The following is a 27,604-nucleotide window of genomic DNA, read 5'->3' as shown; positions in this document are numbered from 1 at the left end:
TTTTGAGGGGAAAAATAGCACTACATTGTAAGGAATTATAGTACTTTTCAGTAACTGTGAGAGTACCTGGAGTTTTAGGAACTCACATGTGGTAGAAGATAATGCAATATTCATACTGGCCCTTAGAATTTCCAGTGACGATTCAGTATGCTAAAATATTGCTTTTTGGGTATCTCTCTTCCTCTTTGTTTATGCAAATCTGAAGCATCCTTAGATAATACCAAAATGAATACATACAGTAAATACTATTATCTTCTACTAAGGAAGATAAGTCTAATTGTGTGTGTGTGTATTACATACAACGTCCCACAAAGGGAAACCAGAGCACTTTCCTGTAAGGAAAGGCTGAAAGAAACAGGACTGTTCTACCTGGAGAAGAGGGAGTTTGGGGAGTATCTATTGCTGTCTATAAATACCCAAAGGGAGAGTACAAAGAGGACTGAGCCAGACGCTTTGAAGTAGGCCCTAATGGCAAGAGACTATGGGCAGAAACTGGACCATGAAGCTATGGACACAAACTGAATGTTGGCAAGCACTTCTGTGCTGTGCAGGTGGTGAAGCCCTGGCATAGGCTGCCCAGAGTGGCTGTGGTGTCTCCTCTTTGGAGATCTCCAAAAAGTACCTGGACATGGTCTTGTAGTGTTCTGTACATGTTTCAATGCACTATATCTCTTCCACTAATTAAACCTTGCACTAAGTATTTTAATGATTAAAGCATTATAAAAAGAACCAACACTATATATGAAATTAGTATATATATATATATATGTATATATATTAATTTTTCTCTCTCATGTGCTATGAAACTGCTTAGAATTTCAAATGGGTTTGGTCTATCATCAGGGAACGAGGTATGAAGTGATCGTACTAACAACCAGAAACTGTAGGCTTGTTATATTTATGGAAAAGTGAGCTGTGTACCAAATCATGGTGCTCACTGCACACTTGCTCTCTGCTTTCAGTGACTATGCTATTATTTGATACACACGCACACACACACAAAAGTTTCTGAGACTTTCAATTCAAATTTCTTGTGATTTCTTGTAATTAAACTCATTGTATTAATATAAGCTAATATGTAGTTGTTGTTCAACTACCTGAGCTTGCATACATTACAGGAACACAGCAAAAATATATTATGTCAGTAACATCTCCCTCTGAAATATTTTATTTAATAGCAATTATTTCTTTAATGCTTAAAAAAAAAAAAAAAAGTAATAAAGGGTAAAAAGTACCTCCACAGCAGGATTGTCATTAGTGATAACACAACAGTATTTTTCTGCATTTTAGCTAGATTTTATGATATGACTAGTGATACATTTTCATTATAAAATGTTAATCAGGCATTAGATTTGTGCTTCTGCTTTCCTCAGTTTTCTGTAATTAGTGTTTCATATTTATCAAATTATTTTAATTTTTGTCTCTTATCAAGTATGATCTACCATATGTTTTAGACTAACTTGCGCTTTGTTTAAGAATTCAATTAATCAGTTATTTTTAAAATACAGTCAGTAGGGAAGAGGACTTTGCCTGAGTTTTGCAAAACAGAAAAGAAGGCTCCTCTGCTTTATCACTTATGTGCTCTGACACACACCTAAATCCTATGCAGATGTCTCAGACAGGCAGATGAGTGAGGGTATAGATGCAATGTTAGTATGTAGTTTGCTTTTCATGAACACAGTTAACTGAAATTCAGTTTTCTGCTGCGTGCAACAACAATGGTTTATTAATATCAACTCTTCTCCTTTCAGAAAGGGGAAAAAAAAAAAAACAACACCAAAACCAAACCGGAATGTATACCGTATGTGCCTGAATTGAGCTAAGATACTACTGGTTCAAACGTGGTATAGGGGATTCTACTAGATCCAGAATATTATCTACCTGTACAGATCAACTCTGGTCTTTTTACCTTCTCTTCAATAACTCTGCATTTAAAGTCCCTTTGACTATCCTATTCTACTCTCCCTGTTGCTAATACAAAGGCTTTCTTCAAAATAAAATTTGACATAATGCCAAAATAATTTACAGAATGTGATATCTGATCAGTGATGTTGTTCACTGTCAAAATTTCAGAATGTTTCAAGAGAAACTGATGTTATTCACGTTTTGAGACAAAGAGAAAATAAATATGTGCCTTTTCTTGTGTTTGTTTTTTTTTTTAACCTTACTAGAGCATTTCTGTATCTTTAAGACACTTTTCTTTAACATAGCCTAGTTTGATATATATTACAAGTAGCTTGTAAGTTATGATTTGCCCGAATAGCAATTTGTAGGTCCATCCATTCATGATCTTTTTAGTTCACAAACACAGCAGATATGCTGATGGTTTTTCAGCTTTCATTCACTGAGCCTTGAAAAGTTTATGTCGTATTCAGTTTGCTGTACACATAAGAAGGGCTTCTTTACAGCTCTGGTATGGTATGCATCAATACATTTCACGAAACTGATACAGTATGATGCAACATAAAATGATGCAAAGCCATGCAACTTGTCTGATTTTGTTGGATTTTGGCTTTGATACACTGAAGCAGATCCAAAGTACCTAGATGCAAGATGATTTGTTCTACTTACAGATGACTTATAACAGTAGATCATAATATAAAATTGTGGTTCATGTAATCATTCTGTTCTAATTTGAATACTAAATACATCGTTCATTCCCTTCATTCCCACAGTAATACCTCCTATTGATTTCCTTGGAAACTGTAACAGGTACAAAGAGCACAATGACATTATTTGATAGAGCAAATTTTTAGCTTCAAAACAGTTTTTTTTTTTTTTTTTTTTTTTTTTTTCAGCAGTCACCACTGTTAGTGCATTTGTGTAGATGAGGTGATTGAGATGCTCTTCATTTCATGGTGTATCTTTGCACGGCTGTTCGCAGCGTGGCTTGTCTGTCACATCACTGCCCTCACAGCTGAAATGCACTGCTTCTAATGGGATATGGGGAGCAATTTTTTAATTTTAGGGACAACTAGCATCAACTCCCTATCACATAACAAAAATGCAAGTGAAAATTAATGATTGTTTGCCCTCTTATGTTTTTCCTTTCAATAAGGAAGAATTCCATGAACATCAAACCTTTATTTCCTAAGTTATGGGTACTTATAACATTTGTTCAATAACATAAATTGTTGATTTTTAATGGCTTTCTGTGTATGTTAATCCACATTCTCATATCTTTTAATAACAACAAAGAGTGATTTGTATCTTATTCACCTTCAGTACAAGTTTTACTTCAGTATTTTATTTTCTGTGTTTTCAGTTGCAGAGGCTGTTATAATGGCAGGCCTTTTCTAGTTGGAGGGTTCATTTTGTAATTCAGAGATGCTCTCCCCGCTCTAATTACTGGTTAATCTCCAAGTAACTTCAAGCTTACAGACTTCTCATTCCATCTGTATGCGCTTGGCTGCTGCCAAGGGTCTTCCTAGCAGAAGGCGTGTTGCACTGGGGCTGTTCTGTGATCTGCTAGCAGAGGCTGTCTTTGTAGATGGAGTCTTTTGAGAAAATGAAACCATACAATGTTGCTCAATTATCTCTAGCTGAAATAAAAATAAAGATAATAAAAAAGTAAGACATTAAAAAAAAAAAAAAAGAAAGCTGTTCTTGGCACATGCATTCTTTCCTAGAATTTTTTTATTCACATAGATATGAAAAGATTTTACTAAAAAAAAAAAGAAAAAGTTTTTTTTTTTTTCATTTTAAAATTTCATCCAAATATATATATTTTTCAACCTCCCAGATTTGCCCAACTTGCTGCATTTTTTCCTCTTTTTGGTATCCTTTTTCTTCTTCTTTGAAATCAGGATTCTTAGGATTGCTTTCCTACAAGGCTACTGTGTTTTTGTAATCAGTGCCTGGATTAGTCTTCAGAATCTGCTTATTGTAGTCTAAGCAGCAGATACAGGCCTTGCAGCTTTGTTGGAAAAAAACATCCCATTCTTTATAATTACAAACTAAAAGAATGGAAGAAGCGTAAATTAGACTAGTCAGGCTTATGGGGTGACAGAATGTCCTCTGAGCCCATACGCTTCAGTGTCTGAATGCTAACTATGACTTCTTGCCATATTTTTTTCTTTTTTAATAAGTCCATCTTGCTGAACAAGAATAAGATTCCTCTGAGTTCCTCTGGCTTGTTAGAGCAAAGTCTGAGCTTTACTCCCTGACCTCTGAAAAGAGAAAAAATGAAAAGGAAAATATTCTCCTTTATGAAGACAAAAAGGAAGCACTGGCTAGATCGTTTTAACCAAATACTGACTAGAGATTAAAAAGAAATGTCAGAGGAGGTAAGCACTGCTAAACCTGGGATGACATGAGAATCAGTACTTTAGATTTACTTGGAAATTTAAGCTGTAATCAAGGAATACCATTTATTGTATTCAGGAAACATTAGGCATGTTTGTGAAAAAGCTTTAAGATCAGGTATCTCACATTTTATAGTCAATAAAAACAGAAGTATGTGTGGGTTTTTCTTTTCTTTCTTTTCTTTAAATCTGACCAATGTATTTCATGTAGACATGGAGTGTTTTGAAGACGTGTTTTCCAGATAGGTTCAGGTTTTGACCCACTTTGTTGTTTTGAAACAACAGGAGAAAAACATGCATTGATGTAGATTTGCAGTATTGGATTGAAAGGAACATTGCCATATTGTTTTACAAAAGCAAATTGGGTTGCCTCACTGTTCAGTTTAATGGTTTTCCTCCCCTAGCTGTGGACAGAGCCCTCTATTTCTTACCTCTGTCATTCTTACGGCTTTTGCCATGTCCCGCAGCAAATGGGGCAGTCACCATTTTGGAGAAGTTCACCTTGGTGGTTGATCTGTCTTGTAATTCTTTTACCCATGCTTGAAGTGCAGGAATGTGTTTTCTATGCCACTTCTTCATATCTTCTCCATGGTCATGTAGGTAAGACCACAAGGCAATATATGACAGTCTTACTGTTGTCACTTGCTCAAGCAGGAGGACTTCTTTTGATAGCTGACATGTTGGATGATGCAGGCTGGGAGGAAAACAGTTTGATCAGACCCTCCAGTAGACTGTTTTGAGAATCCTGATCCCCATCAGGTATATCTGCTACCACCACAGGTTTATTGGTTCCATCGAATAGAGCACAGTAGACAGTTTGTCTATCATATCTTCTTGATTGCTCTCAATATGGTTAAATTTTTCAGTTACTTTTGCACTGGCTGAAACACAAACTTGTATAGCTGTTAAATGTAACTCAAAGTCACGGAGTTTATTAATCAATTCATTTAAAAGGGGCTTTCTTTGCCCTCTGCCATACATTGCTGTTGATGTACCAGCATACTTTTCTGGTGCAATTCTTGTGAATTTATGCTACACATTTGGTGTACACCTGTCTCTCTCAGGATCATGCTCTTGGTTTGGATTGTCAGGAATGAATGTGTAGTCATGTAACATTTCCACCACAGTGCATTCTCTCACATAATGGATGTCTTATTCCATAGTAGTCCATTTCTTTATCTCAGGCATCAAATTATCTTTGAAGGGATATTTTTCCTTTACAGCTAAGAACATCCATTTCCAGAGAGTGAAGGCCTCATCCTGGCATGTACTAATACCTCTGTCAATGGCTGAGTCCCTAGCAATGCTACCCAGTTGGCAAGTTTCTCTACTATCTAGCAACACACTGTTGGCCCCATTGTCCCAACATCGAAGTGACGAGGTGACAGTGGGTTCATTTGGGTGATGGGAAAAGTCTTTTCTCAGACCTTGAATTTCAGTCATTTTCAGATGTTGAGTAGTGATGGTGATGATGTCTTCCTCACCTCCTACTCTTTCAGGACTTGTTACCCTCCTGGGCATTGGTGACCGCGATCTTATTGAGGGCCCCTTCCCTGGGCTGAAGGGCAGTTCCACTGAACCTTCTTTCTCAACTTTCTCCTCTTCCTCTTTCTTCTGTTCTAAATATGGTGACATTCATTTCATTTTCCATCCTCTTACAGGGGCAACTGACATTGATTATGGTGCCTCCTGTATTGATCAGCTTGGTCAGTTTCAGTGCTCTTACTCTTCATCATGGTTCGGAGTCTGACTTGTTCAGCTAGGAGGAGATCTTGTTGAGATTGAAGTACTTGTTCAGTTTGGAGTGTATCTTGCTCAGTTTGGATGGTGTCTACCTTGGATGGAAGGCGTCTTGTTCATTTCAGAGGGTGTCTAATTCAGATTGGAGATTCTCTCTTTCGGATTGGAGACTGTTTCTCTCAGCTTGGAGATTCTCTCATTCAGTCTGGAGATTCTGTTTCTCAGCAAGACTCTTTCTGGAACTGGAGATTCTTCCTCTCAGCTCAGACTATCTCCTGGAAACTCTCAGCTTGGAGACTGTTTCTCGACTAGGAGACTCCCTGGACCTGGAGATTCTTCCTGTCACTCTCTTTCTGTTTGGAGACTCTGTTCCTCAATTTCAGAGACTCTCTCCTCCCTGGGATATTATTAAATAAGGCCCGATAAGCATAAGCCAGGCCCCAAATCATTTGTGCCTCCTCAGATGCGCTTGAGCCGCAGCATTCCTTTCTCAAATATCTGCTTACACTCACAGGATCTTGCAGGTGTTCAGCAATAAAGTTCCATGACACCGGAAATGTCCATTTCTCTAAAGTCTCTCCCAAGTGCCTCCACACTCACTGCCACTCAGTAGTCTCTGGCTTTGGGAAGGCTTCCTCAAAATATGATAAGTAATGATACCAATGAAGAGTACATTCAGGGAGACTGGCATCATGGTCATCCGATGAGCATTAAAAAACACATAAATGATTCAAAGGAGAGATTGGGAGGCTGTTTGAAAACCACAAGTTCTCTAGAATTAGCAACTCCCTCTGGAGGTGTATGCCACATTGTATGCAGATATCAGGTAGGTATTTCCATCAGCGTTTTCAATTGATTATATATACTTCTAGCTCCATAGAGCAGAGTGGCAAACTTAACTGAGGCTCAGTATGTTCTGAGTATTAAGAAAGAAAAAATGATGGAATGCATTCCCTTGAAGAGCAGTTTTACAAGAAAAAAGATTTTTTTTTTCTTTTTACAGAAGCAGCATAGCAGCAGCACCCAAAAGTTTACAAACATCCCAGAATATTGGCAGTCAGCCTGGACTTTCAAGGTCGTGTTTTCAATTACAGGACCCTGGAATAGAGATAAACTTTCTAATGAAGCTCTCTGAGAGCAGAGAGAGATTTGTTTTACAGGTCAAAAAGTGGCCTATGCCCTCATTCTCCACAAGAATGTCAACGGTTTATGGGCTGGTTTGGTCCAGTTCTGTGACTGGTGGGGTGGGGGAACCCACAGATCCATGCCTCAGAAAGGGAAAAGGGGAAAAAAAGGGGAAAAGGGTAGAGAGATGGGCCTAAAAATAAAACAGTGGCAACAATCTGAGGAGAAACAAACTAATTTACTAAATAAGATATTGGAATACAAGATAACACACTATAATACAATATAATTAGAATTGAAGCTAATAAATCAAATTAAATGAGAGAGAGTGTCCGAAAGCCAAAAGCCTTACTGTAATGCTGGAGTGAGACTCTAGGGAGCTCACATGCTGATGAGATCAAAAATGGGGAGGAAAAATGTTTTGTGGACATTTTTTATCTTTTGCTTGAGTGAAAAATGGAAACACAAATAACACAAATTCCTCTGGAGTATGTAGTTCTTCTTTTCTGGGACAGGTACCTGGAACTGGATCATTAACTCTTTAACTCCCAGTGCACTACATGACCTTATGATGTGGAACACCGATAACCAAATATCATAAGACCATGACAATGGTGGCTGCATTTCCACATCCCTGTGAATTATAAAATAGTGTTGCATTTCTGCTTACAGCTTTATCCTTTTTGAATTATTTCTTATCTCCTCAACAGATTTTAAACAGCCATGTGAGTACAGAGAATTAGTTTCAGTTTATATTTTTCTGTATTAGTTAGACAAAGGTAGGTAATATGTCTTACCCTGAAATTATTCACTTAGTAACTGGGGAAAAAAATAAAAGCCTCATATTTACCAATTCAGAAAAGGGATTGTGCATTCTAGAAGGTCATACATATTGGTGCAGTTATTCATGTCTTTCCATAGTTTCACATGTGCAGTCGGGGCATGTTTAAGACGCAGTAAAGCTGATTCATGCACCATAATAACAAATCTTTGGAGCTTATAGATTAAATATAATGAGGCAATTAGGCCTGGATAGTAATCACTACATTCACTCTGTTAGTAATAGTTTACATAATATTAAAGATACTAGTTAGAAATTGCAGTAATGGCAAAAAAAAAAAAAAAAAAAAAAAAAAAAGTCTCCTTGTTCTGTTGAAATATTTAAAATAAATGTATCCCATAATAGAAAAACCAAACCAAAATGTTTAGCATATTCCCAACATCATTCCTGATATGAATTTATAAAGAAGAAAATATTTGAAGAATATTTTGCAGTATACAAGATAGAAAGCATCTTCTTGAGCAATTATTGTGCAGAATTTTGGGGACAGATTGCTGCCTTAAGTTCACATTGCTTTTTCTTGTATTATTGTAGCAGAAATGCTAAGTCAGGGCTTGAACCAGTGATAGAGCACCTGGTGGGAAGGCAGAGGCAACACAATGGAGCTCAGGTGTGTGGAATGCACCTGAGTGACCAGAAGGGGTGGAGCCAGGATTCACCCCTTCAAAGACCTAATTTGAGGGTTGGCAGTGGAGGTGAGGATATCTCATTGGAGTTTTCTATGTACATGAGGCCTTCTGAAACTGAGCAGGTTCTTTCCTTTGTTTTTGTGCCTGCAGCTGTTGCATTTGAGCAAGTTCTCACTTGCTGCAGCCTAGGACTTTGCTACTCTGCTGCCATTGCTGTGCTTTCTATTGCATTGCAGTTCTTGAAGACAACTAGCCTAGTGTATTTTTAACACTGAACACTGCAGCAAATTTTGTTTATTTTTGTCATGATCCAAAAGGGCAGAGTAATGAGCCCCTAGCAATACGACGTTCATAACAGTAAGTAAGTTCTTAGGATTTTAGTGTCAGTAATTCAGTAATATTTAGTAATACACAAAGACACAAGGGCTTTATCTCAATAGATCTCAGTTTATTGCCATAAATCAACATTGTTCATATACTGTGATTAATAAGGCAAGTATGTATGTAGATAACAAGTTATTACAGATATTACCAGGAAGCACGTATATCTGGCGTAGATATTGAGGAAATGCTACTAATTAGCAGTAGTAGCAACTAGGTTTAGTAGGGAAGCAATTAGACATAGAAAAATAAGTAATATAACAACAAATATAGAGTTTTAGGTTCAACCAACCTATCAAAGCGCTACAGCGGTGAATATGCATGTATATTACAGGCTCCAACTTAACCAATACAATAACAGGAAATATACTGATGATAGGTTATACATATCTGTATTGTACCTATTATGTGCATTTATAAATATTTATAAAATCAGCAGCACTAAATGTATCAAACCAATTGCAGAAGGGGAGTCTAGGCCACAGTAGGCTCAAAGAAGTCTTATTAAGAAAACTGATCTCAGAAGGACTGATCTCACAGAGTCTAAAACTGATTTCAGAGAGACCTCTAGAAATAGGTCCAGAAAGGCCCCAAAGTAAAGGACAGAGCCTCACTTGAAAGATGATACGGCTCCCAGGGTGTGAAGCATTGCAGAGCTGATGAAATATAATGGAGATAACACAGTGTTCCAGTGAAACTTCCATCTGTTTGGGGAGAAAAAAAAATAATAGAAATGAGCACATGAAGCACAGGAAGTTTCTCAGAGAGTAAATCTCCAATTTGGGTGAAAATCAGACCCTTTTTATATAACTGAGACATAAAAAGGTATAGGATACATCTGTATCTCTACAACAAGCTCTCTGGAACTTCTTGAAAGGAGGTTGTGGTGAGGCTGCTGTTGGTCTCTTTTCTCAGGTAACAGAGAAAGGATGAGAAGGAATGGCCTCAAGTTGTGCTAGGAAAATTCAGGTTGGATTTTAGGAAAAACTTCTCCAAAACAGTGGTCATGCATCGAAACAGGCTGCCAAGGGAGGTGGTGAAGTCACCGTCCCTGGAGGTGTGCAAGAATTGCGTGAATGTAATGCTGAGGAATGTGGTTAAGTGGACCGTATTGGTGGTAAGCAGATGACTGTACTGGATGATCCTGGAGTTCTTTTCCTACCTTAATGATTCTATGATCACTTCAGGAAATCAATAGCTGCTGTTAATTTTGGTCTTCCTCTTAAGACATCCAATACATGATTATGTCTCTTGTTTTCTTTTCTTTAAACAAAACTTTCTCACATCAATACCCACTATTTCAGGCCAATTTCCTCTTTCCCAGGCTATTTTTCACCTTCTGAGGTCATAAGTTTTTCCTCTGACACTTGTAGTTTACCGATAGTATCTTCAGGACATCTCTGGCTCTCTGGAGTGCAGATGCACTTCAAGGATGTCCTTGGTTCCCTTGCTGACTCAATAGGCTGAAGGCTGCACTGCCAGGAATGCATTTCCCAGGCTGGCAGACATTTCTCCTGTCAGTGTCCTGCAGCCATTTTGTCAGTTTGGGGTGAAACTTTTTAATTCTAATAACAGTTAAGGTCTGCTTCTGGGGTTCTGGATATCCCTCCTCAGCTCATGGAATCATTTAGGCATATGGTCACTTCGATGCTCATGTAATTCAACCAGTTGATTAAGGCAGGTCTAACTTCAAATAACATCACATTGCAAAGGGTCTTAGCCAGGTGAATTCTGAATATCTCCCAAGATAGGTGTAGTGTAACAGAGACTGCATGACCTCTCTGGGTAGTGTGTTCCAGTGCTCAATCACTGTCATTGTGAAAAATACTAGGGCTTTTAAAAACAGGTAGTATAGTAATCTTTCTGCAGTACAGCTGACATCTCTGAACAGGAAGGAGGATGAACTAGACTACAAGTTCTTTTGTATCTGTATGTCTATGATTTAAGTGGTAACTATTACTGAAGATAATACATTTTTTTCTTTTAATTGCAGCAGGAAAAGAATCAGGAGAGTTCAAGAAGTAAAGGTAAGTGCCGATTGTTTTCAAAATCTGGTGATTCTTGTAACTATAAAAAAAAAAAAAAACATTCATTTTTAGTAATAAGAAAATGTATATATATGATTGCTAAATGTTTGCTATTTGAAATGGCAAAAACATATCCAGGGAGGTGGGATAAAATGTATATATCTAAGGAACCATTTTTAAATAACTTTGATAGAGGAAAAACAAGGCTGACTGCAATATTCTATATGGGATTGACTCCATCTTCTTACTATGTTTGTGAACTAGACTGTGGAAGTTTGGTATACTTTAATGGAACATCGGTGCAGTCACTCTTGCTTTCCATTCTGCTCATCTGTAATTGTATGTGATTACAATTTATTCACAAATGAATCGTATCCTTAGTAGGATGCCTTACAAAAGTAGTCATCTGTGTTTTTTGCTTAGGTCTTTTTATACTTTCACTACAACTTATTTTGTGCATTACACAAAATAGAATATCTGGGCTAAAGAGACAGCCTTGTATCAATAAAATAGAATATTCCAAAACCCAGACTGTTGCTTTCATGTTTTTTTCTAGTATAATGTCTATTAAGAGAGAAAACACCCAAGTCACTTTGTTAAAAGTTTTTTTTGCAAATAATGAAAGGTGAAATTTCTGTCACACACAGAGAATGTTGTCTTGATATTGTAGGTGCTTGTAGAGGTAGGTTATGAAATGCTTTGAAGAGGAAAACAAAAGGAGGGTAGAAAAGAAAAGAGTACTAAAGGCTCCTGAGAGAGAGTTAAGTGACAAACTAGCCTACTTCTTTTATTACACTAGAATGCAGAATATCACCTGTGTTAGCTGTTCTTAATTCACTGATCTATATATCACAGCACTCATTAATCTCCATTTCCTCACTTTTCTTCACACTAAGGCTAGACACAGGCATCTAAAGGGAAGCCAAATCTGATGATTGTGTGGAGTTGTGTCAATACAGTCATGTTTTTCTTGATTATGTAATTTACATCATCTGAAGGACCGTAAGTCCTTTTAAAAAATGTTCAGAGTATGATAAATCAGAAAGAAAACTTTAATTTTAAATAACATCTGAACTAAGTTTTCTTCTCTGAAGTAATTGGGTGAATTATCTTGAGATGTTGTGAGTGTACTCACAATGTACAGTTCAAAAACCTAACTTTATGATTTAACACAAGTTACCTAAAAAGGTTATGAAAACTGAGATGAGATCACAGAAAAGAGAATTGTTAAATTTGAAGAACTGCAAACTTTAAGTCTATACTTACAAATAAAGGTACTGAAATATGACTTTTTATGGACATTTGTGATTACAGAATTGTATCATGCTGCTTGATTGTTTTTTTCCCCTACTCTTTCTAGGTGTATGGTCATTATGCAGAGAGAAACAGTTAATAGTAGGAACTAACTAGTAAGATAGTTAGGAGTGCTCATCATGTTCATTAGCTGTTAACTAATCAAATAAACATTTCTCAGTATTGCTAGCAACTACAGCCAAAGCAAAGTATCAAACTATTTTAAGGGAGATGTTCATCATCTCCCAGTAGGCAGTGAGTTTGGTACTCAGATGCACAAAATTTGTTGTGATTATATTTGTAACATCTCTCGAGTAAAGTTTTAATCAACTGAACTTCCTGCATGCTGCGCGTGCAGCCTAAGCTGACAATTCAACATGGAGGATTTCAGTGGTCTGGAAGAATTAACAAGTATTCATAGGCACGCAGGGCAGGCTTTAGAAAAACGATCCCACTTTTTTACGTACAGAGTTACAGAACTGTGGGGGTTAGAAGAGACCTCTGGAGATCATCTAGTCCAATGCCTTGCTAAAGCAGGTTCCCTGGCATAGGTTGCAATTTTTTTTTCTTTATGCTCTCTGTATTTTGCAGCTACCAAATACAGTAAAGGGACAAAATGCTTTCTGCAGATCCTTAAATCTTCACAAACTTTGGAATTTAATGTTGTCATCTTAATTTGGAGGACAATTGCAGCTCATGTTAAACAGGCTAGCCAAATGAAACTCTGGAGGCTCTGGTGTGCTTGATAACTTCCACTGATATCCGTGTTCCAGTATCTAATTGTTATTCAGTACTTCTTTGGGATTGTATTTTTTATAAGATGAGGATATTGTAGCAGAATTCAAGGATCGATATATTAGTAATGGGCATAATTCCAAATCTTTCTTATAAACTCCTACTTATTTTAAAGTAATAGATGAAGTGAAATAAATCTGATTTCTATTTATATTTTATTAATGATGCTGTTATTATTTTTGCAGTGCTTAGTTTTTGTCTTGACGTTTTTCTGACCCAATTGTTTTTCCCATCTGTTACTTCTGCTGTCAACCACTAAATCATTCATACCAAAATAGAAGCCAGTACTCAAACATGCCCTGTTCTGACACTAATCTAATCTCTCTCTGATCTGTGATATTCTTTTCCTTACTGCAACATATAATAGAAGATTCTATACACTGTTTAAGAAAAAAAGAAACACTGCCTTTACACAAAGTAATACCACACAGATAGTTAACAATTTCATTTTGTGATGGCAAACTTCGTTATACTGCTGTGAGTTTTCTCTGTGTTAAAATGGTTATCACCAGGATAAAACACAACCCTTCTGTTCAATAACAATAGTTTGAATAAGATAGGTTGCTAAAATTTGAAAAGGATTACTTAACCATGCAAGAATATGAATATTTTACAGCATATGAATTTTTAAACATTTTAAAATTTATTTACATAATCTTAACATATATGTTTACATAAATACATGACATTTAGAGGTAGAGTGTTTTGTATAACCTACTATGCATTCAAATTTTGAATACTTAGATCATGCTTGTTTATTTAGTATGCGTTAATAAATACTAAAAATATTTTAATTACTAGTTTGGTTCTCCACAAGCATGTCTTTAACTTGAAAGAAGTAACAAACAACCACCTTGCTGGTTTGGAGTCACAATTTGACCTTTACCTCTCATTTTCAAACCTAACTACGGCACACAAATTAATATCATTTTATTCCACACCCATAGTGGATGGTAAAATAGATATTTTCAAGATAAATAGGGAATATGTCTGGCAATATTAGAAAGCATGTATGTAAGCGGTGTGCAGAATAGTATTCCTAGCTTATGCTTAGCTTTGGAGAATTTAAAATACTTTTAATAGAGTATATTACGAACTTTAATGTAGAAATCATTTCCACCAGCATTGTTCTGGAAAGCTTCTATATCTAAGCATAAGAAAGTTGACTAATGACACTTAACAATTTTTTTTTCCAAACTTCAAAGTCATCTCAATAATTTTTAAGAGAAAAAGAGAAATTTACAGTACACTGTCACAAAATAATTCACTTAACTAGTGATGGTTTGGATGATCAGTAGAAAAATTTGGTCCCCATTATTTTGAATTATTGTACAGCAGTGTGTTGGTTTAAAAACTATGTATTAATTTCAGTATAGCAAAGCACTGTGTAATATATGTATTAAAAAAAAAAAATCCCCAAGCCATACAATAACAACAAAACCACTGAAAATCTACCAGGATGAAAAACTCCAAAAGAGTTTTGAAATTAGACTGAGAGTATGGTCATAATTTCTGTAATATTGTGTGAGGTATCATATCACTGTACAGCTTGTCTGTCTTTGCCCATTCATTTTAGCAACTTCAAGAACAGTTACTGAAAGGTATATAATTTTTCCAGGAGAGATCTGGAAAGCAAACACATGGTCATCATAACATTTGCAAATAATCATGGTGGAGAGGTTGGAAATATATGACCTTTAAGGTCCCTTCCAACCCAGACCTATGATTCTATGACATAAATGATTCCAATGATAGTAACTTACATAGTTGTACTTCATTTTAGCTGTGCTTTAGAGGCTACTTGTGCAGACTGCTGTTTAAATTTTTGCTAGCTAATATTGATCTGAGTTTTGAACATCATTAACATCCAAAACTGAGCAGGAGAATATTGACTGACCACAATTATGACCCAGGCTTTCATTTATATTAAATCCTTTTAACTTTAAGATTACCTTAATAATATGAGTACGAAATCATTATTGACTCACTGATTGGTTGAAAACAATTTAATACTTTATTATTACGAACATATTGCCCTGTTCTTCAGATATTAGCAAATGTATGTATCTTTTATGATCTTTAGCTACCAAAAAATAGATACCATGTGGGCACTGCTTTCCCATCTTACTGGCATTTTGCTCCTTGAAAGGTAACACAACACACCTGCACAGCACTTATGGCTTTGTCTGGGTTTCCAGATTAGTATTGCAGTCTTTTTTTCTATACCCAGGTAAACATCAGACAAGAAGGATGGAGAAAAGGCTTAATATTGTTCAAAATGAAAAGAATTTAAGGGACAGAGTCAGTAAGGCCTTCATTAAATCAACAAATTTTTTGAGTGACATGCAACTTGAAATACTTTCACATGCCAGTGGGTGAGCAAGCCACCTATCCTGCAGTATGGCAGTCTGATATTGCTTTTAATACTGAAGAAAACTGTGTAAGTCCTGATGAGAATATATGGCATCAGGATCTTATGCTATGTAAAACTGATTAACTATAGAAAAGAATCTACTTCATTACTTTCTGTAATATATGTATCCAGTGAATCATCATGTCTGCTTGATCACATGATTCTAAATTCATATTTCAGCAGACTGGTGTTTTGTGAATATGGTTTGAATCTGAACTGCAGTCCTACTGGACTGAATTGATTCATGTTTTCATTTATCACAATGCAGTAATCCTTTTCTGGTAGACCAGAACATATCATAAAAATTTATAGCATTTTAAAAAGTATATGTAACAGCAGGCAAGTAAGTAAATGTATGTCCAAGAGTGTACTTTACACTGGAATGCAGCTACTAAATATCTTATTTTTCCAAATGTTTTCTTTATTGTTAAGTTCCAATTTAGCTGAATGAATAAACTTTTAAGAGGTGGTTTGAGGATTCTCTGTACTCAATGTAGCCAATACTGACCCTTGCATCCTATTCCATTCTCCTCCAGTGCCTAGTCAGCTCAAATTCTCATTCCTTCTGTCTGTTAAGAATTGCCATAAGAAATGCAGCTCCATTTCCCACTCAAAAAATTCTCCATTTACTTCTCCTGTCCATAGTCTTACAAAAGTAGCAGACAGTGCTGTTAACTGAGTATGGTGGCATCTAGGGATGAGTATCATCATGTAGAATTTCTTAAGTGATTACAGTACATAGTATGTCCACAATTCAGCTAAGGAACTATTAATTTCATGTTGGTTGGCTACCAATTTTTTTTAAGTCTTTTGCCCTGACAAGAACTTGTATTAAAAAGATAACTAGAAAACCAAATAGCTAGAATGAGTCTGAAAAATTGTTTTAAGCCACACACACACACAAAAATCACAGTACTTCCTGCCTGTTGAGAAATGCATTGGAATAACAAGATATCTGTAATTTTCCTTGAATGCATGTAGTCATTATTTGTGCCACTAAGCTGGAGCTACTTGACGGTGAGATGTATCCTGAAATCCTTTAAAAATTTTAGGAATTAAATATACAAAGATTTTTTTTTCTGACTTTGATTTTCTTTAGGGAGAAAAAGGTGAGCATTTACATTTATTTTTCTTTTCACATGTAATATTCATGCTGTTCTGGAGGAAAATATTCAGAGGGATAGAAATTCCAGGAAATAATTCTGCAAGATGAAATATCTGCACTTACAACAGATATAATGGTTCAGTTATGTAGTAGTATTGTAGAGCTAATGCAGGAGATTGGTAACTGTTATCTTTTTTTTCTTAATTCATCCATGTCTACCTTAAATTTAGGTTACATTTTGTTAATTTGTGAAGTCTATTTCAAAACAGACCTTCCTTCAGAAGTAGACTGGAGAAAGTAGGCACAGTGGTATTCATAATGTTTCTTCCTGTGGTTCACAAAAACTTCATTTAAATAGATAAAGAAGAGAAGGGATTCAACATCAGGAAGGAGGAAAAAAAAAAAAAAAGGAATAAGTCCTGAATAGTCAATACAGCACAGATTCCTTCCTTATCGGACTTTACTGGTTTTAGAGAAGTTACTCAAAGAATGAATGTAACAGTTTTGCTTATTCAAATATATTCGTAGTCTGAATTATAATAGTGTAACTCGCAGATTATTTTTGATAGATGTGCATTTTGACTAACAGTCTGATTTTGTATATTAGGATTCTTTTATGTCTTTAACAGACTTCTTCAAAAAAGAAATACTCTGAAGTATGTTTGTTTAAAAAAAAAAAAAAACATTTGCTTTTCTGCCTTCTCCTTGGAAGAAGCACAGGAAACACAAATGGCTTCTGAAGGACTTTGAAGTAGCTCTTGTACACCAAAGACCTGCACTAAATTCAAAGAGAAAGCGGTACAATGCAGAAGTATTCTTGGATTCTATACTATTCATAGTAAAAACATTAGTGCAGAGTTTGCAGGGGATGCATGTCAAGTTGTTCATATGTAGCAAATATGCATTTGATTATGCAAGCAATAGAATTCTGAGAATGTAAAAGAGGCAGTTGCTTGTGAAACTCAGAGCTCTCCTGGCTTTGTACCTGCACCACTGGTACCTCATCAGTTAACTTTGATATATAATAGCCAGCAGGACAAGTTGTTTCACAGTACCTGTGATGTAGAAGGCGATTGTTCTGACTGGAAGCAATAGAACCAGAGCAAGAACAACTTAAGGTTGCTGAATGTTGAAGTATGATAGTCTTCACATCTTACCAATTGAAAAGATTTTAGAATAGATTTTCAAAAAGAATACTGAATGTTAGAAACTGCTGTAAAGCAGTTCCATTAGGAGCTGTTACATTTTCTTGTGAAAAAGTATGTGATGTAATAGTTAAATAATCAATGGTTTCATTTTAGGAAAAGCAGGTTCTATTATTTGTTGTTATTCTTCTACTATATAACACTTTATCAGATCTCAGTATCTTAGTATCTCAGATCTTAGTATAAGCTGATCTAAAATAGACTTCTAAGATCCAGTCTTTCGTAAAGAAGAAGAAAGGTCTGATATGTATGTAAATGAAAAAGATAAAGATCCTTCTAAAAATCCACACAAGTCTTTAAAAGCTTTGTAAGCATCCATTTTTAGATGTAGACTTAAAAAAAGCAAAAAACCCACAACAAAACAACCCAATAAATAAAATTTTCTATTTGACTGTGTGTACAGAAGTGTTCAAAAGCCAGGAATGGTTGTCCTAAAAGAAAATTGAATTCTGAGAGGAATACAGAATGTTCAAAAGACAGATCATACATACTGGTATTTCAAAACTAAACTATTTTATTTATGTTATTCTACACTAGATACCTGTAAGTATACATATATATATATATATATTTGCTTGTTTATTCAAATTCAAGTACAATGTTACCTGATATTGCATGCTTAAAACACAAGTTTTATAGCTACCAGCATGACTTGCAGATTGTTTTTCTGTGTTGTTTATAGATCATAAAACCTTTAAGAGCACTTATGCAGAAAAGAACAACAGATTTGTTTTATGCAGAAGAAATTTTCTTACTCATACAATCTGAAAAACAGAATTTTTGCCTTGTTGTGAATTCCTTGGAATGCTATTGACTGTATTTGTATAATATTTTCTTGTATCATATACATATACATCTTGCAGTCAGCTGAAAGGATAGTCAGAACTCATGTAACCTTGAAATATGAGTCTGGTGAATATGATTTGTACTCCCCCGTATCCTTAGGCCTACCCAGTAATTGCAGCACTGTATATTACTCAGATGCCAATTGAAACAATTACAGCATTCACTTTTTTTGTTTTACTCTTTGCAGAGCTAGGGTTGATGCATTTCATTATCCGTTAAGGTCACATCCCAGTTTACTCCAAACACACTCTTTTGCCACTGCTTCAGACACAGGAACACGATTAGGAGTGTCAGATCCTGTTAACATTTACATCATAACTGAAAGCAGATATTAAAGTGAAGTGCAAATTAGAGACTGCTAAAATGCCTGCCACTAACAATTATGGGGGGGCAGTATTAAATTTCTCATTTATTTCCAAAGGTCAGATTAATAAAGCTGCATGGCACATTATCATAAAGGGTGGACCCAGCTGCCTCTTTTGATTATGCTTAGAAGTATAATGCTTCTAAGGAGAATTTGCAAGGAATTAATGCATCTATTTTAACTAGGGGTTTAAATGTGGTTAATAGACCCTCTTCTGAGAAGATCCCAACTGGAGATTGCTGTTGATAAAATGTCTTTCTGTTTTTCAATTTACAAATATAAACATAAGTTTTTGATCTTTAAAATGTGAGTAGCTCCATGAGTGCCTGAAAACCTAATTCTTAAATGTAAACTAAAGTGCCCTAAGCTTTAAAAATAACCTTTCAAAATCTATTCTGACACAACTTAATGTAACTTTATCCTTTGTTTTTTTCCCTTTTTCCCATTATTTTGATTCACAAGCGTTTTCAAGAATTTTATTAAAAGAAATACTGCTTTCTTCCGAGATGAACAGCAACTGTTTCCTGCTGTTTTGTCTACAGAGTAGAAATATGAAAATGATTCCGTACCATTATTCCTGCTGTGAAGAACATAAGCATCTTCAGAAAAAAAGTTGGTTGTTAGTACAGATATCTGTCTGCCTATCTGATACTATACTAATGATCTAGTACCCTGATATACGAATAAGCAACATCCCATGGGCATTACACAAATGAATGTGACTCTTAATATTACAGAAATATTCCCGATTCAGTACTTAAAACAGTTCTAGTGTGTTCCTTTCATTTTCATTTTTTCTAAACGAAGGCATTTTGCTAGGTAGACAGCCATTCTTTTCCCCAGAAAATGTGCACTAGAACTAGTCCTCATTTATGCACAACTTCTTAAGAAAATAATTTCAGTACAAAGCAACACTAATGGGCTTTAAATGAGGCAGCTGTATCCTGCGAAGATATACTTTTTGGACCATGTAGATGTTGGCTAGCTGTAAATATTCCACAGAATAAAACTAGAATCAGTTTAAGTATTTAAAGTGTAATTTAATTAAAACACTGGTTAATCAGTTTATAGCCTAAAATTTTATTATCTCTAGTCAAACTAAAACATACTGTAGTTTTTTGGGGTTTTTTTGTACAGTACATAGTAGCTATTTAAGCTCTTAGTATAAAAGGATGGAACACCTCTTTGGTTATTCAGTTGCATACATATATAAGAAATGAATGTATGTTTTTCCCTTTTCTGTCTAGCATTCTATCCTAGTCATCTGGATTGTGGGAATCTTTGAAAATACATTTTTTTAACGTTTGTTAAAATGTAAATATGAGTTAGATACTGGCAGCAACAACAACAGCATTAGAAATAAGAATTATGTTTTTTGTTGTTTTAAATCCACATGACTTATTAAAGTCACAACATGCCATGAAGGAAACTGCTGTCCTAGCAAGAAATTTCTGGTAGAATTAGTAAGTTATAGATCTCCATATATTTTTGAAATAATTGAATGATTTTCAAGTTTATAGTGAAAATGAGCTGAAATTTGTTGGTACAAAAGAGAGAAACTTTTTTTTTTTTTTTAATGTGATAATCAAGGTTGTAATTTTGAAATAACAATGGAAAAATCAGTTGTTTGATGACTTGAGTAACCAGCATGCCTTAAAACTCTAGATTTCTTAATGTTATCAAGGATGGTATTTCTAGTAGAGAGAGGAAAATAATAGGAAGTATTATATATGACACTATTTAAACCTCATCTGACATGCTGTATCCAAAAATGTTCATGTTTCATATAAAATTCAGTCTTGAAATAATATAGAGAATGGCTACTTCAGTGATCATACAGTTTTTAATATGTGAAAATTCAAGAAATTATTTTCCTAACAGAATGGAAGACTGAAAGTTATGTGCTTCTTTTCCAACTCTGCCCCTTTTGTGAACCTTTTCTTGGTTTTTCATACTGTTCTATTCATTCATATCTCTGATTATGCAGAAAGTAAGCTGTGCTGTCAGGAGAGAACAGACTATTTTGTTTTCTCATGTGCAGGGGGATTCAATATACAACCTCCTCTGCATAGAAATATGCCTTTGAACCTCCAAAGCTTTTTGAGATCAAATATTTGAATTCACTTCTAGGTGTGGTGCTTTTTTTTTTTTTTTTTTTTTTTTTGTAGTAATAGGACACAATTTTCAGTTTTACAGTCCAAAGAGGAATGGACCTTATGGGATAAGAAAAAGCCAAGTTAAGAGTAAGCCTTGCCAAATTTTATGTCGCTCAGTTACTGAAAGAAGAACCGTACAGTTTCATGGAAAGTAATAACAAATTGTCATTCTCCAAGGCCCTGCCACAGAGATATTTGGCTATTTAGGCTTCAGAAATGGATCAAAAACCTGTTTATCAGTTTCTCTAGCCTGGCAAAGATTTTTGTCCACACAGTTCTTGTGGTGACCTCTTCTAAAGAAATTTTGGTTAAATAATCTAAATGATTTGACAAAGAATTATTACGTATCTGTTGCTCTATTTAAAAAAAAATCAAAAAATGATATAATAGGATAATTTATCTTCTTCATGCTTGCTGAAATTTGTGGTATATAAATCTAGTTACTTGTGCTATACAATGGCTAAAAACTGTTGGTTTGTTTTAAGTGTTTGGCTTTCTGTCTAGACTTAGACTAAGCATAGGCTTAGGTTACTGTACTGGCCAGGGCTCAGTACAAAACCTTGCATTAATAAGGTTTAAATTACTCTTGATTCAAATTATACACAAAGAACACATATATAATTATGAATGTTGGCACACTGGTAGTCAGTTAAGTTTTGATATTTTAATTCTCTTGAAATACCATAAAAACCAATGATGGCATTGCTTGAATAGGAATTTAAGAAAAAGTTTTATTATGACTCAAAAATAAATAAATCTCAGAACATGAAAGCAAGCATTTTCCTTAGCTTTGTAAAACTCTGCATAGAACTGATTAAATGAAGGCTCTCAGGAGGAAGGGAAGAATAAAGAATTTCAGCAAATAGAAAAGCATACAAAAATCCCCTTTGTATTATAAGTGCCACTGAGATTCTAATTAGCACACATAGATTCTTCCTCATAAAATGTGAAAGCTGTGTTTTTGTAGCTTTAAGGATAATTGCACACTAAAATCGAACTACAAATGGGGAAAAAACCCACTAAAATATTCTGGTATCATAATTTCTGTGCCCAAAGGATCATTTATGCCACTTGCACTCTGATCTAATCAGCAGTAACCTGACCTTCTTTCCCCAGAAACGCTGAGAGATCTTGTTACTATTTATAATTATCATTGATATCTCAAAATAACAGCAGCATGCAGAGTTGTGCAAATCATGAAATAATATTGACATAAATCTTACAGTATAATAAAAATGTTTATATTCCTTAGATTTGAGGTTTTTAGCAAAAGAAGTAGTGGAGAATTAGAGTAAAGAATGAATTTAAACCCCCACTATTCACAGTGAGGAGTGGCACAGTCACTGTGCTTTTGAAGGTATCCTGTCATTTACTGCAAGTGCAGTAAAATTAGCAGAAAATGCTGAGGCTCTTCCTATCCATTTCTTTATTTTTGCTTCAATTTGAAGTGTTAGGTTAGGAAAGATTTGGAAGTGTAAATCGGTACCAGATCATAGAATCATAGAATCATAGAATCATAGAATTACTTAGGTTGGAAAGGACCTCAAAGATCATCAAGTCGAACCGCAGCCTAACCATAGTACCCAGCTCTAACAACCCTCTGCTAAATCATATCTCTGAACACCACATCCAAATGGCTCACATCCAGGGACGGTGACTCAACCACCTCCCTGGGGAGCCTATTCCAGTGCTTAACCACCCTTTCTGTAAAGAAGTGTTTCCTAATGTCCAACCTAAACTTACCTTGGCGCAACTTGAGGCCATTTCCCCTCGTCTTGTCACCTGTCACCAGTGAGAAGAGACTTACCCCGCTCTCACTGTAAGCACCTTTCAGGTACTGGAGAGAGTAATAAGGTCTCCCCTCAGCCTCCTCTTCCCCAGACTAAACAGCCCCAGCTCCCTCAGCCTCTCCTCATAGGGCTGATTTTCCAAGCCCTTCACTAGCCTCGTTGCCCTTCTCTGGACCCGCTCCAGTACCTCCATGTCCTTCTTGTACTGAGGTGCCCAAAACCAAACACAGTACTTGAGGTGAGGCCTCACCAGTTCCAAGTACAGGGGCAGTATTACTTCCCTTGTCCTGCTCACCACACCATTCCTGACACAAGCCAGGATGGCACTGGCCTTCTTGGCCACCTGGTCACACCGCTGGCTCACATTCAGCTGACTGTCCAACAGTACACCAAGATCCCTTTCCATCAGGCAGCTTTCCAGGCACTCTGCCCCAAGCCTGTAGGGTTGCCTGGGGTTGCTGTGACCAAAACGCAGGACCCGACACTTGGCCCTATTGAAACTAATGCCGTTAACCTTGGCCCATCGATCCAGTCTATCCAGGTCCCTCTGTAGTGCCCTTCTCCCCTCTGGCAGATCAACACTCCCTCCCAGCTTGGTGTTGTTTGCAAACTTACTGAGGGTGCACTCAATCCCCTCATCAAGATCATCAATGAAGATGTTAAACAGAAGCAGCCCCAGCACTGAGCCTTGGGGGACATGGCTCATGACCGGCCGCCAATTGGATTCAACTCCACTGACCACGACTCTTCAGGCCCAGCTATCCAGCCAGTGCTTCACCCAGCGAAGTGTACACCCATCCAGACCACTGGCAGCCAGCTTCTCCATGAGAATGTTATGGGGGACAGTGTCAAAGGCCTTACTGAAGTTCAGGTAGACCACATCGACAGCCTGACCCTCATCCACTGTTGCCTTCAGCAACTGTGATGTTAGCCATCTGTGATAGCTCTCTTGCACACACTGACCAATTACCTGATCAGGGCCAAATGACTGCAGACACACACCAATATGATGAGCAGTAAAATGGCGTATATTCACTACTAAGCACAGCTTATATACCTTTACTTGAGCTATTGTGCCCTGTCCTGATTTGTCCGTACTGGATCTTAGCCCCTTACTACAATTTCTTATTTGGCTCCTACTCTCTCCTTATTCCTTCGCCTTCTTATCTTGTTTACTTCATTAGCAAAGACAGTCTGTCTGAGCACAACAGCACCCTTTCACTGTGCTTAGGGAGAGGGCTATCCCGTACAGCACGTATCCCCACCAAGCACCTACTACAACAATTCACTAAGCGTGTCACCTTGTCATAGAATGAAATCAGATTTGTCAGACAGGATCTACTGTTCCTAAACCCATGCTGATTGGGCCTGATCCCCTGGTTGACCTTTAGTTGGTCCATGATAGTTCCCGAGATTATTCATTCCATAACCTTCCCGGACACCAAGGTGAGACTGATAGGACTGTAGCTACCAGGATCATCTTTCTGGCCCTTTTTGAAGATGGGCGTCACATTTGCCAGTTTCCAATCCACTGGGACATCCCCGGTTAGCCAGGACTGCCAAAAGATGATGGAGAGTGGCTTGGCAACCACATCCGCCAGCTCCCTCAGCACTCTAGGGTGCAATCCATTCAGCCCCATGGACTTGTAAGCATCCAGCTTTTGCAGCAGGTCCAAAACTATCCCGTCACAGATCATGAATGGCTTATTCTGTTCCCCATCCCTATCTACCAGCACAGGGGACTGTGTTCCCAGGGAATAACAAGTCTTATTATTAAAGACTGAGGCAAAAAAGGCATTAAGTACCTCAACCTTATCCCTATCCTTGGTGACCAGGTTGCCCTTGGTATCCAACAGGAGGTGGAGATTCTCCCTGGCCTTCCTCTTGCTGTTAATGTGTTTATAAAAGTATTTACTGTTCACCTTTGCTTCAGTGGCCAAGCTCAGTTCTAGCTGCGCTTTGGCTTTTCTAATTTTCTCCCTGCACAGCTTCACTACATACCTGTAATCCTCATAAGTAGCTTGTCCACTCTTCCAGAGACCATAAACTTTCCTTTAGTTCTTGAGATCCAGCCAAAGGTCTCTGTTCAGCCAGCCTGGCCTCCTTGCCGGTCGGCTCATCTTCCGTGACATGGGGATGGTCAGGTCCTGCACCTTTAAAACAGTTTCCTTAAAATATTCCCAGCCTTCCTGGGCTCCCACACTCTCCAAAACTACCTCCCAAGGGACCCTCTCATCCATGGTCCTAAAGAGGTTGAAGTCCTCCCTCTGGAAGTTCAAGGTGGCAGTTCTGCTGACTCCCCTCTGTGGTTCAGCAAGGATAGAGAAATCTAGCATCTTGTGATCACTTTGCTCCAGACCGCCTCCAACCTTTACATTCCCCACCAGACCTTCTCTGTTAACAAACAGCAGGTCCAGGATACTGCTTCCCCTCATCGGCTCCCTCACCATCTGTGTCAGGAAGTTATCTCCCACACACTCTAGGAACCCCTGGGACTGTTCCCTGTTGGCTGTATTATGATTCCAGCAGATTTCTGGGAAGTTGAAGTCCCCCACCAGAACAAGGAGAAGTGACCTAGAGACCTCACCCAACTGTTTATAAAGCCTCTCATCCACCTCTTCATCCTGGGTGGGTGGCCTGTAGCAGACTCCCACAGTAATGTCAGTCTTGTTGGCCTTTGCTTTTCTCTGATCCATATGCTCTCAACCTTATCATCACCATCATTAATTTCCACACATTCATAGTCTTTTTTAATATAGAGAGCTACACCACCACCTTTCCTATCCAGTCTGTCTCTTTTGAAAAGCTGGTAGCCCTCCATCAATGCACTCCAGCTGTGGGAGTCGTTCCACCATGTTTCTGTGATGGCAACTATATCATAACTTTCCAAACACACAATGGCCTCCAGCTCCTCTTGTTAATTACTCATGCTGTGTGCATCGGTGTAAAGGCACCTGAGCTTGATCTCCTTGCGAGTGACAATAACCCTAATCCCCTCATCACCACACTCAGGTGTTTCCACAGCCACCAACCTCATACCTGCCCTCGTATTCTTCCTACAAAGGCGTAAGTCATCCTCCTTTTTCACCAAGGCACAAGACCATAGGGTCTTACAAGCACATCCTTTTTCTTCAAGCACAGGGATGTTACACTCGGGCTTGATATTAGTAACCCCAGTTACACTCCCACCCTCCTTCATACCTAGTTTAAAGCTCTGTGAATGAAACTCCCCAACTCCCGTCTTAAGACCCCTCTCAACTGGTGAGAGAAGCCACTCCCATCAGCCGCTGGCCGGCCCAGGCTCTTGCAAATAGAGCCGAGGTCAAAAAACCCAAACCCCTGCCGGGCACACCAAGCTCTGAGCCAGGTATTAATCTGTTGGCCCATTATATCAAGTCCCTCATTATTTCCTATAGCTGGAGGGATAGAGGAGAACACAACCTGTGCTCCTGAACCCTTTACCTGTCTCCCCAAGGCTCTGAAATCCTTTTTCAGAGTCCTTAGGGAAGTTCTGCCTAAATCATCACTACCAACCTGAAAGAACAACAGGGGATAGTAATCAGTGGGCTGGACCAGGGAAGGGAGTTTCTTCCTCACATCCCTTACCTGGGCTCCAGGGAGGCAGCAGACCTCCCTGTGTAGAGGGTCTGGTCTACATATTGGCCCTTCTGCTCCCTTCAGCAGAGAGTCACCAACAACGACCTGTCGTTTTTTCCTAGTTGATAAATTTTTAATGCTGGGCGAGGACTGGTCAGACTTCGGGAGCACCACCAAGTGGAGAGAACTGTCATCACCACCATTGTCCAGTTGTCCCTGCAGAGCACTGTACTTGTTTTGTAGGGGCAGCTGGGGGGGCTGGGGACTTACCGGGAGGGCGAGCCTGCATCTCCAAGGAGGGGCCTTATGCCACTGCCCTACATCCTCCGATTCTTTGCTGTTGTTCCTAGGGGGAGGAGAGGATAGAGGATTCACTGCAGCAGGAACACTGTCTGCATGATGGTTCCCCTCTGTCACCTGATTGCAAGGCGGTAGGGGGTGACTTACTCCGTGCAGAGCCATGTCTGGCTGTCTAGATCTAGAGGCCGATAGGGTTTGGTACCAGCAATCAATCTCCCTCTCACACTCCTTTATGCTCCTCAGCCTCTACACCTCATCCTTCAGGTCGACCACAAGGCTGAGTAAGTAGTTTACCTGGTCACATCGTACACAATTGCTGCCTCCCTCACCTAGTGCTGCAAAGGCCTGTAGCGCCAGGCTCTGGCACTCACTGCAGCCTGATAACTGCACACCAGCATCTTGTTTTGGGATCTCAGTCTGAGTATCCTCATTTTTCTTGGCAACAGTCTTTCTTACATACGTGGGCAGGACCTCAGTCTGGGTCTCCACAGTCTTCTTGGCTGCCGCTTTCCTTTTGTGAGTGCATGGGACCTCTGTCTGGGTCACCTCATTATTTGTGGCAGCAGCCTTCCGCCGGGGCGTGGCCATGGCTAAGAAAAATACTTACCAGCACTGTACAGGAAGCCACGTGATTCACAGACCCAACCCCTCCTTTCTGTCTCTGGTGGGCAGTGGTATGCCGTGGCCCTCCTC

General features: G+C 37.8%; 1 protein-coding gene across 3 annotated transcripts in view; it reads left to right on the top strand.

Annotated features, from left to right (window-relative positions):
- Nucleotides 1-27,604, top strand: part of FSTL5 (follistatin like 5) — a 265,807-nt gene that overhangs the window by 38,952 nt on the left and 199,251 nt on the right. For all 3 annotated transcript variants that reach the window (XM_015285320.4, XM_004940911.5, XM_046940561.1), the window contains exon 3: nucleotides 11,014-11,047. In XM_015285320.4, the coding sequence (XP_015140806.1) occupies nucleotides 11,014-11,047 (34 nt within the window). The remainder of the gene's footprint in view (nucleotides 1-11,013; nucleotides 11,048-27,604) is intronic.

This window comes from Gallus gallus, chromosome 4, assembly GCF_016699485.2.
Source record: "Gallus gallus isolate bGalGal1 chromosome 4, bGalGal1.mat.broiler.GRCg7b, whole genome shotgun sequence".
Lineage (NCBI taxonomy): Eukaryota > Metazoa > Chordata > Aves > Galliformes > Phasianidae > Gallus > Gallus gallus.
Note: the sequence above shows the minus strand (reverse complement) of the source record. Positions and strands in the feature narration are given on the sequence as shown.